The following is a 15,147-nucleotide window of genomic DNA, read 5'->3' as shown; positions in this document are numbered from 1 at the left end:
ATGGAAAAGTAGACATTAATTATTGATCATTTGACTCATTTAGGGGCGAGGTCCACCTTTGCAATATCAAAGTCGTTATCCACTTGAATGCACTCACAATGCAAAAATCAATATTTAAACATAGACACATTAAAAAGTACATAACAAAGGCAACATATATTGTTGAATGTTTTGACGTAGGATGCGTAAATAGTAGCATTTTCACTGTTTTATTTTGAATTTACCTTTTAGTTAGTCCAAGAAAGTAACTTTTTGAGGGGTACAGATTATACGTTGTTTGAAAAATTGAATACAAGTTTAGCATAAAAAGACCACCTTTTTGTCAAGTCAATGATGACGACAATGCCTATGTCTGATTTTCATTTCATATTCCTTCCCCAAATGAATATTGCAATTATAATGTGCGCACATAGGGTATATGTTAGGTTTATATATTCCGAAATAAGAAGAAACAAATCACATCATCATCAGTTATTTGATGACTATTTTGCCGAGATTCTCTCTGTTTCTTTTAAATGGAGGAGGGGTGAAATGATGTAGCAGCTGTCACAGATGCTCTCCAGCACATTGCCACACCCACATTCTATAATCTATCAACACACACTCTGGATGCCCCCTAATGAAGCCATGTGACTCTATTGTTTGGGCCCATGAAACACCAGTCCTTGCTTTCTCTTCACAAGATCTTTCCTACATTACTCACTCATCAGCTTTAATGCACACATGTTTAAACAAATACTGAAACCCATGTCAGGGTCTACACTATAAATGTATGTGTGTACAGTACAGTATGTTCCTGTTGACTTTAAGTGTTTAATTAATAGTTAGAATTTATTCTTATTTGTTATTGTTATGTTGATGACATCACACTGCTGATTAAAACTTTTCTGGTTACATAAGATGAGCTGTCTTGTAGCATTTAAACATTCTTGAATTTTGACTCAGTGACACATTGCTGACACTTTGTTCGACCATCCTCAGCGTTTTTAATACATTTGAGGTGGACTGCTTCGTCCTCACTCTGACAACTTACAGCACTAGGGTTAGTCTAAGGTTATTTGAACTGCGGAAGCAGCATTAGGATGACTTAAATGCTGAATAATAAGATGTAATGTGTTTTACAGCAGTGTTGGCTCGTACAAAACGTAAAAATGCTGCGCATAGCATGGGTTATAATCTGTTCAGGACTGATTTGTCAACTTCTATCCACCATGAATCCAGCATGTTCTGTCACCTGTCAACAGATGTACACACATCTGTCAAGTCATCCTGGTGTTATCACAAACGTTTTGCTTAGCTGTAATGAAATAAACAAAAACATAATGAAGAACATAATTCTATCACAAAGTGTTTTCTAAGAAATTAAACCCCTCACATGAATACAGCTCTATATTATCGAAGCCTGTGCCACCCTGATGATATTTAAAATTTCCAGAGCAAGATCATATACAGATCTGCTTGTACAATGTATAGATGAGTAAATGGATACAATTCTACATGCAAAATAATTAATCAATAGATATGGTTTTGAAAGAATATACAGTATTTACTTGAATAGTGTACTGTATATGGCACTGTATTCTTGGGATTTGTGGCATGTATTGTGAAATTGCATTGAGGTTTGTGCTCATAAATGTACAGACAAATATTAGAGAACTAATTCCATTCATAACAAGTCTATGTATTGTAAACACTTGTTAAGCAACTGAACTATTGCATGCATTTACAATGGCATGTCAAAAACATTTTACGGGTTGGTCCCAAGGCAGTAGTAGTCATATGTACACGATGAATACATGCTGGATGCTCACCTTCTCAAACTGTGGGCTTTGAAGAGTTTCCGTCTCCTTGTTGGCTGGCTCGTCCTGAGAACCGACGTCTGTTCCAATTGAGATTGAGGCCCTGGGGGTCCTCTTCTGACCCACACTGAGGGAATCAAAGTCTAGAGTCTTACCCTCAAAGGCATCTCTCACGCTGCAGAACATGCCGCCAAATTTTTGTCGAACCCTTTGGTTTGTAGAAGTAGGCCGGGCCAGGTACACGGGTAAGTCGTCTTGGGTCTTTTCCCTGTGCTCTGCCATGATGCACGCCTGCACTGGGGACACAAGAGAGGGGACAGTGAAGGTGGCTGTCTGGATGCGTGTGCGGGTGTGGAAAAAAGATGAACTGCAGAATAGTGGCTGTTTGCTGTACTAAAATATCGCACAAAGGAAAAGAAATGTGTGACTAGTTTAACATTTTGTGGCACAGGATGGGACACATAATTTAATTTTCTATAACAAATTAATTTCAGCATTCAGTGTTCAAAGTATTTTTCAAATAACTTGTTTTAATCAATTAATTTTTCCCTTTCTTATTTTTATTTGGCTAAGAGATATCTGTGAATCATAATATTTGGAGTATCTGGAGTAAATATCTGGGTTTGGTTCAGCACAAATGATTATTATTCTTTCTTACATAGTGAACAGCTACAGTTTTGATATTTGCATGTTATTATTTTTTACCCATGTTGTGTATTGAAAGGTTAAAATGGTGAATGTTGAAAATTACAAATTTTCATAAGTAGATTAAAACCTTGTTCCAAAGTATGATTAAGATTTTGGTTGTTTTGACTTGTTACAAGAATGTCTTGTTTTTAAAATGGTAGGCCTATTTTTTTTCCTTTTTAAATGAACTGGACTGAGTTGGACTTCATCTGCAGACTGCATTTTCTCTAACTTGATTGTATGAGCATCTGGCAACGCTGGACAACAGGCGGAAGCAGCTGCCCACTCTGTTTATGTTCTGTTGCTAGACAACACCCTGTTAGCATCAGAGAGATTTGTTTTCCTGGAAGACAGACTAATAGTTTGCATATGAATTTACAGTCCATTCACTATTGAGCCATTAGACATTAGGAGATATTTGTAAAAGTCAAAGTGGTCCTTTCTTACATTCAGCTAAAATTAACTCCACTTGACATGTGTGTGCGTATTTGGCCCACTTACCCACTTCTCTGAAGGTCCCTGTTGCTATGAGGCCTTTGGTGGCAGCTCTCAGAGTACCAGTGGTGGTGGATTTGCCCAACTGACTCCATTACGCACCATTGCACTTTACACTCGTCAGCCATGAGGAACATTAATGTCTCAGGACAAAAAGTCATTGCCCCTTTCGTCCATCTAATTCAATTTGTATTTTGATGAAATTTGTCATGAGGGTTATACCTTCTCGAACTGAACACATTCACTACAAGTCCACGTGTCATCCAACAAAGGCAAAGTCTTGTTTGACTTTATTTAATCTGGGAAAGGAGGAGCGGGATTCAATTTCTATCGGAAAACAGATTTTTTTTTAAAAAAGGTTCCTCTGTGAGATAAAAACAAAATATATAGATTTAAATATACATTACACAATAATATCAACGACCTGGGGGAAATAAACAAAACATGGTATCATTGGGGGCCTAGAATGTACAAGTGAAATATTGGAGGAAATGCATTTAAGGCAAATGCTTGTCAGCAAAGTTTGCACAAAAATAGCCTCGGTCATTCCCCGTAAAGTCATTAATGGAACGTGAGGCCAATAAGAGGTGCACATGCACCAATGCAGAAGATCAGAATGGCATCATTCCTTCCATATTGCAGGGACTGGGTTGAGGTTTAGGGACAGAATAAGCCTGGGGGGTTGTTAGTTTTAACTTGTAGTTAGCAAAAATAAGGGCAGTCATAATATGAAAATCATTAGTTTCGTCTAGATAATTCTTTTGTCTGTAGCTAATCAAGATTTACAATAATAAAAAAAAAGTTTGGCAATATTTACAAGTCAGATGATTCAAATTTTAAAGGGAGATTCAATCTATGTGAATGTGAAACAAGTCTGCCCTCGTCTGGTCTAAAAAGGTGACTGCATGGTAAAAGACCAAAAAGGAGGGGGAAATCATTTGCATTCAACTTCTTTTCCAATTATTATGTCTAAAGAAAAAAAAAATACTTGCAACCATCATCACAGTTCGTTTTGGACAATTTTTAAAAATATACAATTGCCACACACAAAACAATGTGAAAGAAATGGCTTAAATGTACATAAAAAGACCAAATATGTTTGGAAATGACTGCTGGCGAGCTGTTTCAAAAGAAAAAAAAAAGAACCCAATAAAACCACAGAGTCAAGATTACTTACTTCATCTGCTAGCTTTTGGAGGAAAACTCTGAAGAACGTTGACAATCCCGTAACTTTAAAGTCTCCCCAGTTGTTTGAGTCTTCCAACCTGAGTAGCTTCCAGTGTCTGTGCACTTTCCTTTGGACCTGTTTGACTTCCTTTTCTATCATTTTAAGCTTGAAAGAGGAAAACATAAGCTGTGGGTGGGTGCTTTTCTTCTCCTCTGTTCAATTCCCATAAACAAAGATGGTTGACACACAAATAATGTTAAGATTATTACTATTACCCTGCATAGCAGAGACATTGTTGACTTCCCAGGCTTTGGTTTTGGATTTGTCAAAGCATGTTTGTCCACATAGATGTGCGTCTACATGCAAATGCATGTGCATGTCTTTGAATTCTCATGAGTGTGTATTGTTCTTGCAGTCGTGTGTCCTGAGAGACCCACATGAACAAAACAAAAAAAAAATCAATGAATACAAAATAAAAGTGAGTCCATTGCCAACATCCAATTGACTTATATACAGTCACCACACAAACAGCCACTGCTGCTTCACCACACTTGGATGGATAATAAAGAACACAACAGCCGTGACCAACATGATTTCTGAGCAGATGCACCACCTGCCAAAAAATAGAAAACAGTAGAATTAGGTTTTACCAATAAAATAATTAAATATTTGAATAACACGAGTGATTATCAAATATGATTATCACTACAGTAAAATAAACTGAGTGATCATGTCCAAGCTAACATAACCACCGTACAATATGAAAATGAAAAAAAAGGGCAAGAGAAAACATAAAATGCGGATGATAGGGAGTAAACTAGGTTTTAGAAAACCAAATGTATCACTAAATACCATAATTTTGCCTTAAAAAACATTTCTAATGTTGCATTAGTGATGATTGGAGCTGTTCTAGTCAATAGAATGTGGCCTGTTTCCATCAAGCTGACTAATCCAGTCTTTGGAGTTGTTGCATTTTGCTCCAAAAAGTTGGAAAATGCCCCAAAATGAAACAACTTCCACTAAGAGCAGATTGTTCTTCTGCTTACAGGACAGTATAGATATTGAGACAGTTAATGGTCACTTGATGGAAACGAGGCTGAAAAATCATAGTAGTTGCAGACCTCTTATTTTAGGAATAAAATATTAGTACCATGCCCAAAAACTTACCTCTGCTATGGGACCTGCCAAAGACCTCAAGGCCAAAGGATAAAGGCAAGAGAAAAGAACAAGAATAGAAACAAAAACTGCAAGGAAAGAAAGCAGAAATACAGAAAGAAAGAAGAGAGAAAGTGAGAGAATTAGAGGCACATGCAGTATGTTAGTCACATCAGGAACACACAAAGAGGAACGCTGGATGTCAACAATATTTTCAACAAAGAGTTAAAGCAGTACAAATTTACCTTCTCCTCAAGATCTTTAATTTGCCTCCTTTGCATTTCAGTCTTGTCCTCAAGATCGCGAATTCTCTAAAAACATAGGCAGATAATTGGGATGATATTGTGCACCATACTTCAATATACTGTGAATGTACCTGGTGTGCCTGGTGCAGTAGCTCCATCCTTTCTTGCATGATCTGACAGTCATACTCTCGACTCTTCCTCAGCATTTGCCTCCTTAGTTTTTCCACCGCAGTCCGCAGCTCATCCCGCTGTAGCTCGTCCAAGGGCTCGCCGTATTTAATCACCTATCAGATCAGAATTAAACGCATCAATAAACATCTTTGGCTAAAAGCCTTGTGCATTGGGGAATTTGTGACTTAATGTGAGGTTAAATGACCTTATCCTGCTGCAGGGCGTTGTATAATGTTGCCTCCAACTCCTGAATTTGCTGTTAAAAAGAAAAACAAATACAATCAAGATGATTCTTTGGCGTAAAATGATGTTTCTTCTAGCACACCTTCTTACCATGTAGGCCTGGTCCAGGGCTTGTTTTCTATAGTCTAGTTCCTCCTCCAGGTATCCTTTCTGTTTACAGAACATCTCCTGTAAAGTGTGAAAATTCAATGTTATTGTTACCTTGAGTATAGATAGTATTTTTGAAAGGTGCTAATTACCATCTCTATCTCCAAGTCCATCATTTTCTGGTGGAGTGCTGCCTCAGTCCCTTCAATCTGTTGAATCCACTAGAGAGCAGCAAATATTACCATTTAGCATGAAAGTGGAAAAAGCTCAATTGTCAAACAGTTTTGCCTCTTCTGACCTTTTCTGCTAACGACAAAACGGTGCTGGCCTGAATTATGGCCACTTGTTCTTCATTTCTTAAGTTCTAATAAAGAAATAAAAACATTTGCATGATTAAACACATGTCAAATTTCAATCCAATAAATCCTAATGATATGAATTGTGAATTACCCCGTTGTCTCCAAGGATATCTAAAAGTTTGATCAGATCTGGTATGCATACATCCTGAAAAAGAAATATGGAGTTATAAAGGTTGCAGTTCACTGCCCATTTTACTGTTACACAATATAAATTTACAATATGGCATACCTTTACACCCTCCTTCATACAGTAGATCTGAAGTGCACTGACTCCCTCAGAGAAGGGGTGCATCCTCAGGTGGTTGAAAGGAGGTGACCTTCTTTCTCGCTCCTGTACCCATAAATTAATATTGTAGTTAAATTACAGGAATGTAACATTATTTCTATAAACGAATGAAACACAATGGTGAATGGTCATTTGTTTCTCTGTGTGCCCTAGGACTGACTGGTGACCGGTTTAGGGTGTACTATTCTGCCTCCGGGAAACCCCGGCAACCTTTACGAGGATGCGTGGAAGACGAATGAATGGCATGATCATATAACATGAAGTTAGTTATATGGCTGACTTTATGAGGATTTTTTTTTTTTACCACCGTAGTGAAGTTAATACAAGTCAGGATGGGACATTCCTTTAGGCTGAATGCTTCTTCAAGTATTGCAGGCTCACCTCTAGTTCAAGGATTCTGAATTCTAATAGTTCATTCTGGTCTTTGGAGTCTTGGAGCTCCTGCAGAACACGGCTAGACTCCGTCTCCACTTTTTCCACCTGAAAACAGCACCGTTTTTTTTCAACATAATTTGATGATGTCCATAAAACATTAAGTATTTGCATTCCCAGACTGATTAGTCCTAAATCAGTATAACAAAAAATAATCCACCTTTTCTAAAAGTTCATGATTTCTTCGTAAGAACAGCTGCTTCTCCTCCACCCATTGGGAATCCTGAGTGGAACAGAAAGGAACTTGTCATAGTTGACACTCTCTCATGTAAGAAATCTTTAAAGCAATTAAAAAAAATGTACGTCAATGTAGTTTTCACGTCTGCTGTCAGGATTTTAAATAACTAAAACTATCTAAAAGATTAAAATGTTCCTGTAATGGAGCTGAAATGTACAATCGGTACTTTTGGAGTATGATAGGCTGCAAAATTTTAGTGTTTTGACAACATTGAAAGATCGGAGCTTTCCATTCAATGGATGAATTATTATAAATCAGCTCTCAGCTACTTCTCAAAATTCCCAATAGACAGAACATTGGTTCTTTTTAACTGTAAATCTGGCTTAGTGCAAAAATAAGTACTGGCAACCATTTAAGTTAAATACGTATGTTACAGTTATTTCTTTATTAGAGTTAGAAATTAGTCTCAGAGTTTGAAAGATCAAAATACAATTATGACCGCCACCAATTGTTTGTTCCATTTTCTCAATTTAATGTAGACTGCTTTACTATAAGCGCCTCATTCATAGTAAACAACATAGGGAAAAACACAAGTAGTTTCATGTGATATGTATAAAGCGAATTACACTCGAAACAATTGTCGCCGCCAAACTCCTATGATTTCAATCACGTGAGAATTGCTATCCGATTATGCATTTTCATCCATAAACGTGTTTTTGCTGGAATCGTACCTGACCCTTTGTGGTTAGCTCCCTCTCCAAATCTTCTATTTTGGCCTTATATCTGAGTATGTCTGCTTGGAGTTGTTCCTGAGCCTGTAACATCAACAAAATACCTTAGTGTACTATTACATTTTCACATCTACAGGCCAACAAATGTACTGGGGAATAAAAGAAATACAGGGAGAACATGCAAACACCACATAATTTTTCTACATTGTCACTATTTGCCAGATTTACTTAACCAACATACACGTGTTTGCTGATAGTCATAAACTATGCTACTTTTATTACTTTCCTATGCACTATAATTTAACTTTAACCCATACCAGAGCAGCTTGGAAATGCATTTGATACCTTAGCTTCCATCTCAGCATCTAATATCCCACCCTTTTGTTCTTGCAAAAGGGCATATGCTCGCTGTAAAGCCTGATACTCCCTGGTCAGTTGACGGAACCGCAGTTCAGACTCCTCATTAGCCAGACCCTGGCAAAAGAAAAAAACAATAAAAATTCAGGTAACCTCGGGAGCAATTTCCGGTTCCAAATTGTATATTTGTCACTTGCAGGCAAACATAGACAAAAAACCGTCACTTTTAAGAATATTGGAGGAAATTGGAGTCAAATGAATATACCTAAAAGATAAAAAAAATCCAAATAATCACCTGATCCAGATCTTCATCAGTAGCTGGTGTCCGATCCGTGCGGAAAGAAGCCACAGAGGATGATTCAGAATCCATTGACTCTTCATCATATCCAAAAAATGTATCCACAACAATATGCCTCTGCAAAAAAAAGTGAGCCTTGAAGGTTCCTCCTCATGAAATGCACTGTTTATAAATATTACACAATGCTCCATTATGTTCATTCATCGATAGCAGTAGCAGATTTGCCAGGTGGTTTTATTTACAGCCACCAAGACGATGGTTGGCGATAACTGGATCCGAACTTGATGAAAATGAATGAATGAATAATCCTTCATTGGGATTTTGTGCGAGAACTTCTAGAAGATATGGTATGCTCGGGCTCAAGTATACCATTCATACCTTAATTGGCCTGTTGCTCCTTTTATGCCTTCTTTTTCGTAGCAGTTTCTCTCTGTCCTGGAACCAAAGAAGAATTCAAATCAATGTAATGCCATTTCTGTTATCTTCCATTTTAATGCTTAAAATGAGACATGGCCTGGGTAAATAATCATGTGGTTACGGTCACGAGCCTCCTTTACGAAATAAACATACTCTTGCAAGCTCGTCAATCATGCTCTGCTGCTCCAGGACTTGAAGCCTGAGAAAAGCTATTTCCTGGTCATCGTGGGCTTGGTCCAGGTCATTCAAAGACTTGGGCTTCTTTAGTGGTGGCTGGGAGCCCATCTTTTCTTTCTAAACAATATAATAACAGATTCAGGATATTTGTGGCTTGATTAAGCTGTAGAAAATGTTCATGACACACATTGCTAACCATCTCAAGGTTCTCTTTGGCCAGATTCCTTGCTTTTTCCTCCAGCTTCTGGATCGTCAATGTTAGATCATCATTGCGCTTACTAAGAATCTTGTTCTTGTCCAAGAGTGGTTTGCATTGTTTCTCTGACTCACGCACACGTTTCAGCTGGTCAGAGAAACAGTAAATCATTTTTTTTTTCGGTAAAGAAAAGTTGAGGTGAGATAAGGTGAAGTCAAGAATCGACTTACAAGTTCATTCCTTTCATCGACCAAAATGGAATTTCGGTCCTCCAGCTTGCGGATTGTGGAATTGAGCTCAGCCAGGCGCCTCTGATTTCTCCTCAGATCCTGTTAGATATCAATCCAAAAAAATGAAGAACAAAACCTGAAGTCTTATCTATCATCACAATCCTGCAAATAATCTCACTTCCAGTAAAGTATTTTGACTGACAAAAAAATAAAAAAGGGGCTTTCACTGGTCCTTAAGGCTATGATTATATCATGCTTTCTCGATGGATGTGCAGACATGAAGGCCCCATAAGCAGTCACATGTCAGAAAATGAATCAGACACAGATAACGTGTACAAAACTATGGCGGCGCAATCAATCATATCGTTAATAAGCGGTCCGCTGTCAAAATTATAAGTATGTATGAAAACAGTTGCCTCAATTGAGGTTTAGTGCAGGCTTCTTATAGGTCTGTTTAAAAAGGGTACTTACAGGACTTCCACAGTGCTCTGCGCCATCTGCCACTCGACCCGGGATCTCTCTTTTGGGGCTTCCGGCACCACACTCGGCCTCCTTGACCAGGAAGAGTTGCTCATCCAACGCATCCTTCTGAAGCTGCAGCTTCTGAAGGAACCCTGTCGCTGATTCCATCTCCTTTTCCAGGGCGAAGATGGTGCGATCTTTCGCTTTGATTTCATCCACCTGTAACATGACAAAAACAAAAACTGAATTATTCAGATAGAATTGAAACATCTAAGTTACTAAGGACTGAATTGCAATTATTATTATAGTGCCCATCTAGTGAATTTAGTTTAAAACGGCATTACCAGTCTCCGAATGTCCTTTTCGCAATCCCACTTGATTTTAGAGATCTGTTCTTGGTGCTGCTGGTGCTCTACTCGAAGATCCCCGGCCTTCATCTTGTCCGCCTGAATCATATTGCTGAGAGCCTCATCAGTCTGCTTTTTAGATGACTTAAGCTCAATAATCTCTTGGAGGAGCTTCACTCTCTCCTGGTCGAAAAAGCGGCGAGCATCCTCCTTGGCTTCCAGAGTCAATGCAGTGCGCACCTAATGACACAGATTTGATTTAAGTTCATTTACAAGAAAATAAAGAATTATTTTCCTGTTTTACTAGAAACAATCAAACATTTGCAGTTCACCTTCTCGCCGCTTCCATCCCGGATGGCGCTGAGTGCAGTCTTGAGCCTCTGGTTCTCTTGGTCTTTAATTTTGGCATGGCGGGCCAGTTCTTGCTCATGCTGACGGGTCAGATTTTCTCGAAGAGCCTGTAGATCTTTTTGTTTTTCTTCATGCCATTTGGCCCGTTGCTCTGTCAGCATTGCTGTGTGACGATGCTGCTCCTGCTCCCGCACTCGCTTCACTTCCTGAACTTTGTCGCGGTCCAGCTTGCTCACCTATTGCACATGGAAAAGAAGTGATATCAATGCAAATAGACATTGGGTCATTATTATATATATATTTTTTAAATTAATGAATGGTATTCTTTTTGTTTTACTGTACCTTGCATTTTTCCTGGTGCAGTTCAATTTGAATATCAGTCAGCTTAGATCTGAGATCCTCATTGGCTGCCTGCAAGGCAGAAATGAGGACTTCGGGCTTCTCGCCCTTTGCACGCACTTTTTTGGCCATGGATTCAATCTTCTATACTGTCACTTCTGATAGGTTCATGGAAACTTCACAGAAATGTTCACAATGGTGCCAAGGCTTCCTGTTTCGCCTCTTCTTCATTCTCCTGTTAGGCAAAGGTCCTGGATGAGGATAAATGTGGTTTAAAACAGATTTTCAGTTACAGAAAAGAATATAGTATCAATATATATTGCCTTAAAAGTAGTCCCTCCCCTTAGAGATCCAAGAAAAACCTAAATCCTCATGTGTTGCTCAATGTACAGCATACAAATACACATTACTCCATAAAATTCCAATATTGCATTTAGTAAATAAATGGTCCATGACCCGATTTCAATTGCAAAGAACATTTCCTTGCATTACTATTCTAAGAATTTGGAAAAATGACAATTGATCATTTTGTACTGTATGTTAACCACGGATCAAAAAACAAGCTCATATTAATTCTGTACCAAGATGTTATCGATGCACAATATCAATGACATTTTCCAGGAAGTTGTCAGTCCAATGTTTTTATGAAATCTGCCGCTTGTTGCGTTTCTAATTCGAGTCATTTGAGTTATCTGCTCCTTTAATCCCCTGCATGAATGGAATGATACAAAGATTTAAAGAGAGAGATCAAATTACATAACATTGCTTAAAAGATTTTGCAACACAGATTTAAAACAAAACGGTGGTCACATGCTCTTTCATGCACTTTTTAAAGTCATTCTTGTGGAATCTTTCCAAAGGAACCCTGGGTGTAAATGTGCAAAGAACTCTGGAGTTCTCTTGTCAGAAAATAATGTTGATTCTGCCAGGTTTGGAAATGAAGCAAAGTTCTTCTTATAACTAACCTGTTCATGTCCTGTCTCTAATATGCCTGTGTTGATTTGTTAGGTTTGAAAGCAAATTTTGGTGATAGTTTGCACCTGTCATTCACTTAATATTACAGCACTATTTGGTTTTTTTAAATGTTTTTTCTTCTCCTTGTTATCCAATGGAAAATCATATATAGAAGTACTGGCCACAAGATGTCCTCTCTTGTGATTGCTGGGTCAATATGACCTTAATCATACGTGTGTAAAAACTTTGAAGGTTATGAGTCATCATTTTGGTCCAGCCATGTTCAACACCTTCATATAAAAGCAGCCACCATTTACCATGACTACTAATACGGTATTAACCCAGAAACCATTCAGAGCAGCAAAAACCAGATATGAATTGCCTGTGTTTTCCAAGGCTGATTACTGTCATAGTTCATCTTCGATAGTAAATTACTGGCAAGTGTCCAAAATTGTCAGAAGGCTTTTCTGGCAAGAAATGAAACAAATCTGACCAGGTGGGTTAAAAATTGTCCCTTCATTTCTAGACATAAAAATCGGTTGATGTTAAAAAACACTTTTCAAGGCAGGTCTGATGGGGATGGAGAAATGATGGACAAAATAACAGACTTAATGGTACTGCCATTGTGGATGCATAGGTGAGCATAACAAAGAATATCATAACATAATGCACATAACAATGAAAAGTGTATTTTTTGAACAGATGATTAAATAAAACTATATACTGTAGCCTTTTGGCTTCTATCTGACAAAATCTAGCAACCCTCACTGTCCACATCAGTAAAGTATTATGAGTAGATTAAAATTATTAAACACTATTGTGACAAAAGGCGAGGATAGGTGATAAGTGAATAGCACAGAATATTTTAAGATAAATGTTATCTGTTATGAGCATAGTCAAGGAAGAAAATCAAACCCTGTTTCACGCACACACTGTATAAACTAAATCCCAGCACCAATTAGGTTTGGAACAAAATGCGCAAGTCCAAGAGGTCAAACAATTTGGCCAAAACAACCAGAAAAGCAATTTCTTATTCTCCCACCTCCCAAAACCTTTTGTGCCAATGATGACGTAATTCCACGGATCATCCTGTCACATAAGTGACAGCTACACCACTAAAAGCATTTAGTATAATCTTGATTTTCTTAACTACTCAACAATTTTCTTCTTAATCCACATTATGCAGTAAGTATTTTGTGGAAGACATTTCTATATAAAAATCCCAAATTAAAACATAATACACGCAATTAGGTGCAACCACCTATATGTTTTTTTAAAATTATTTCTTCTTCTTTATTTTTATCATTTATTTCATTAAACTTATATATTTTATACCAAAGAATATAACAACATATCAAGAAAGAACATGCAATTGGCTGGCTACCAATTCTGGGTTTCTACCCCCAGGCAAGGGTAAGCAATCCGGAAAATGAATGGATAAATATTATTAACGAATACAACAAATACATGTAATTAAGACAAATAAAATGTATTGAATTCGACCAAACGTTTGCTTTTAAAATGTAAACTCATCCATTACATTAAAATCAAGCAAATCATTAACATGGAAATAAAGCTGTGGACACGCTTTATTGACACAGTGGAAGATTGGATTATTTACAACCCATCTGTGTGTATAAATACCCATTCCTTACCGTATTACAGGCTCATGTAGCGATGCAATTGCCTTAATATGTGCTAAACCTTAAAAATATGTATTTCTTTAAATATGGGGACCATAAAATGAGACCAGTGTGCCATCCCCCCAGACATGTGGGGGCAGTCACTAACATTTTCGCCTATCCAAACATCATCCTCTTGTGTGCATCATTGTGAGCTTGCTTAAATTAGCGTGGCATCCCAATGCAGAAAGGCTGAGCATCCCCGCAACTAGCTAATGCATGGCCACATCGATACGTGCAATCCCCATTATGTTTCTGAAAATGGCCATTAAGCACTCCCCCATCCTTCCTTGTGACGTCATCCGCGCATGCAGGCCGATATGTCTCCCACTTCCGATATGCGGGCTAACCCGCAGCTTCGGGCTAAATAGTGCAAACCCCCGCGTTGATCGTGAGTCCCCACAGCTTTGATGATATAGATCTACGTACTGTCTATTCGGATCAAGTCGTTTGCAGCACATAAAGGGTCCTAAAACATGTTTTCCCATCTAAAAGGCCCGCTAGTAGCAGAAAAGCCACACGCTACGCGTCAACCGAGTGCATCTCGTACGTGCAAAACGCTGCATGTCATCTTACCTCACAGTTCATGGCGAGATGTCCAAATAGGAATGATGCGCACTTCATGGGGTGTTTTGGACGTGTTTAGATGGAGAAAAAAGATGTCAGCATCATCATCAGCAGTCGGCCCGATGAGGTGATGATGAGGAGGATAGTGATGCTGAAGCTAAGCACCGCCTTGTTCTTCACGTCGCCAATGATGAGATCACTGGCTTCCGCTGCAGTCCACCACGACTTTGAAATTTGGAGCTTGTTACTAAAGGGATCGAAATTAGGAATGGACAGGAGAGGTTATGTACTTAGTGAACAGAAAATAGGTGAAATATGTACATGAATGCATATTTTGTTATTCTAGTCACTTTAGTTCCCCTTCTGGTGCATGTTATCTCACCTGAAATGGTTTTCCAAAAGTCCAGGAATGTTTAGCACTTGTTGGTTGGTCCCTTTTCCTTTCAGTCTTCGGTCCAGGTCACACCATCATATCTTTATTGTGTTTAAGTCTGGTGACTGTAGAGGTTATCTTATCTGCAAAATATCCCCAGGTCATCACATGTCCTCCAATTTTCACAGTGACAACCTAAACATGTAGATATCCATCTATTCACCTTTTCACAAGAAGACCCAGCAGTTAAAACCAAAGATGTAAAAGTTGAACTCATCAGACCAAAGCATAGGTTTCCACCGGACTCTGTCTATGGATTGTGTTTTGTTCTCTTTCTCTTCTTAACAGTATTTTCCGTATA

The 15,147-nt window shown here is 38.2% G+C and overlaps 2 protein-coding genes across 8 annotated transcripts; both read right to left on the bottom strand.

Moving 5' to 3' along the window:
• Positions 1-29: 29 nt before the first annotated feature.
• LOC144212215 (uncharacterized) lies at positions 30-4,303 on the bottom strand. Of its 2 annotated transcripts, none has more exons than XM_077739906.1 (4): positions 4,159-4,303; positions 2,988-3,280; positions 1,812-2,095; positions 30-1,297 (listed from the first exon to the last, which is right to left on the bottom strand). In XM_077739906.1, the coding sequence occupies exons 3-4, from the start codon at positions 2,079-2,081 to the stop codon at positions 1,265-1,267; spliced, it is 303 nt and encodes a 100-aa protein (XP_077596032.1). In that variant the 5' UTR covers positions 2,082-2,095; positions 2,988-3,280; positions 4,159-4,303; the 3' UTR covers positions 30-1,264. The 2 variants fall into 2 exon arrangements, with proteins under 2 accessions (XP_077596032.1, XP_077596031.1); XM_077739905.1 differs by having other exon boundaries at positions 30-1,234.
• On the bottom strand, positions 3,977-14,566 carry jakmip2 (janus kinase and microtubule interacting protein 2). 6 transcript variants are annotated; one of them, XR_013329730.1, is made up of 24 exons: positions 14,423-14,566; positions 11,214-11,461; positions 10,853-11,107; positions 10,518-10,760; positions 10,183-10,392; positions 9,712-9,810; positions 9,473-9,628; positions 9,262-9,402; positions 9,070-9,126; positions 8,689-8,808; positions 8,382-8,510; positions 8,037-8,120; positions 7,288-7,350; positions 7,077-7,175; positions 6,639-6,740; positions 6,501-6,554; positions 6,349-6,414; positions 6,203-6,271; positions 6,054-6,131; positions 5,926-5,976; positions 5,681-5,833; positions 5,550-5,615; positions 4,425-4,762; positions 3,977-4,314 (listed from the first exon to the last, which is right to left on the bottom strand). XR_013329730.1 is itself a non-coding variant. In XM_077739889.1 (24 exons), exons 2-23 carry the CDS (start codon positions 11,340-11,342, stop codon positions 5,343-5,345), a joined length of 2,475 nt encoding a protein of 824 aa, XP_077596015.1. In that variant the 5' UTR covers positions 11,343-11,461; positions 14,423-14,566; the 3' UTR covers positions 4,614-4,762; positions 5,317-5,342. The 6 variants fall into 6 exon arrangements, 5 of the variants coding, with proteins under 5 accessions (XP_077596012.1, XP_077596014.1, XP_077596013.1 ...); XM_077739889.1 differs by lacking the exon at positions 3,977-4,314 and adding an exon at positions 5,317-5,393 and having other exon boundaries at positions 4,614-4,762; XM_077739890.1 differs by lacking the exon at positions 3,977-4,314 and adding an exon at positions 5,317-5,393 and having other exon boundaries at positions 4,614-4,762; positions 9,482-9,628.
• Between the last annotated feature and the right edge of the window lie 581 nt (positions 14,567-15,147).

The sequence above is a fragment of the Stigmatopora nigra genome, chromosome 19, assembly GCF_051989575.1.
Source record: "Stigmatopora nigra isolate UIUO_SnigA chromosome 19, RoL_Snig_1.1, whole genome shotgun sequence".
In the NCBI taxonomy this organism is placed as follows: Eukaryota; Metazoa; Chordata; class Actinopteri; order Syngnathiformes; family Syngnathidae; genus Stigmatopora; species Stigmatopora nigra.
This window is presented reverse-complemented; position numbering and strand designations above follow the sequence as displayed.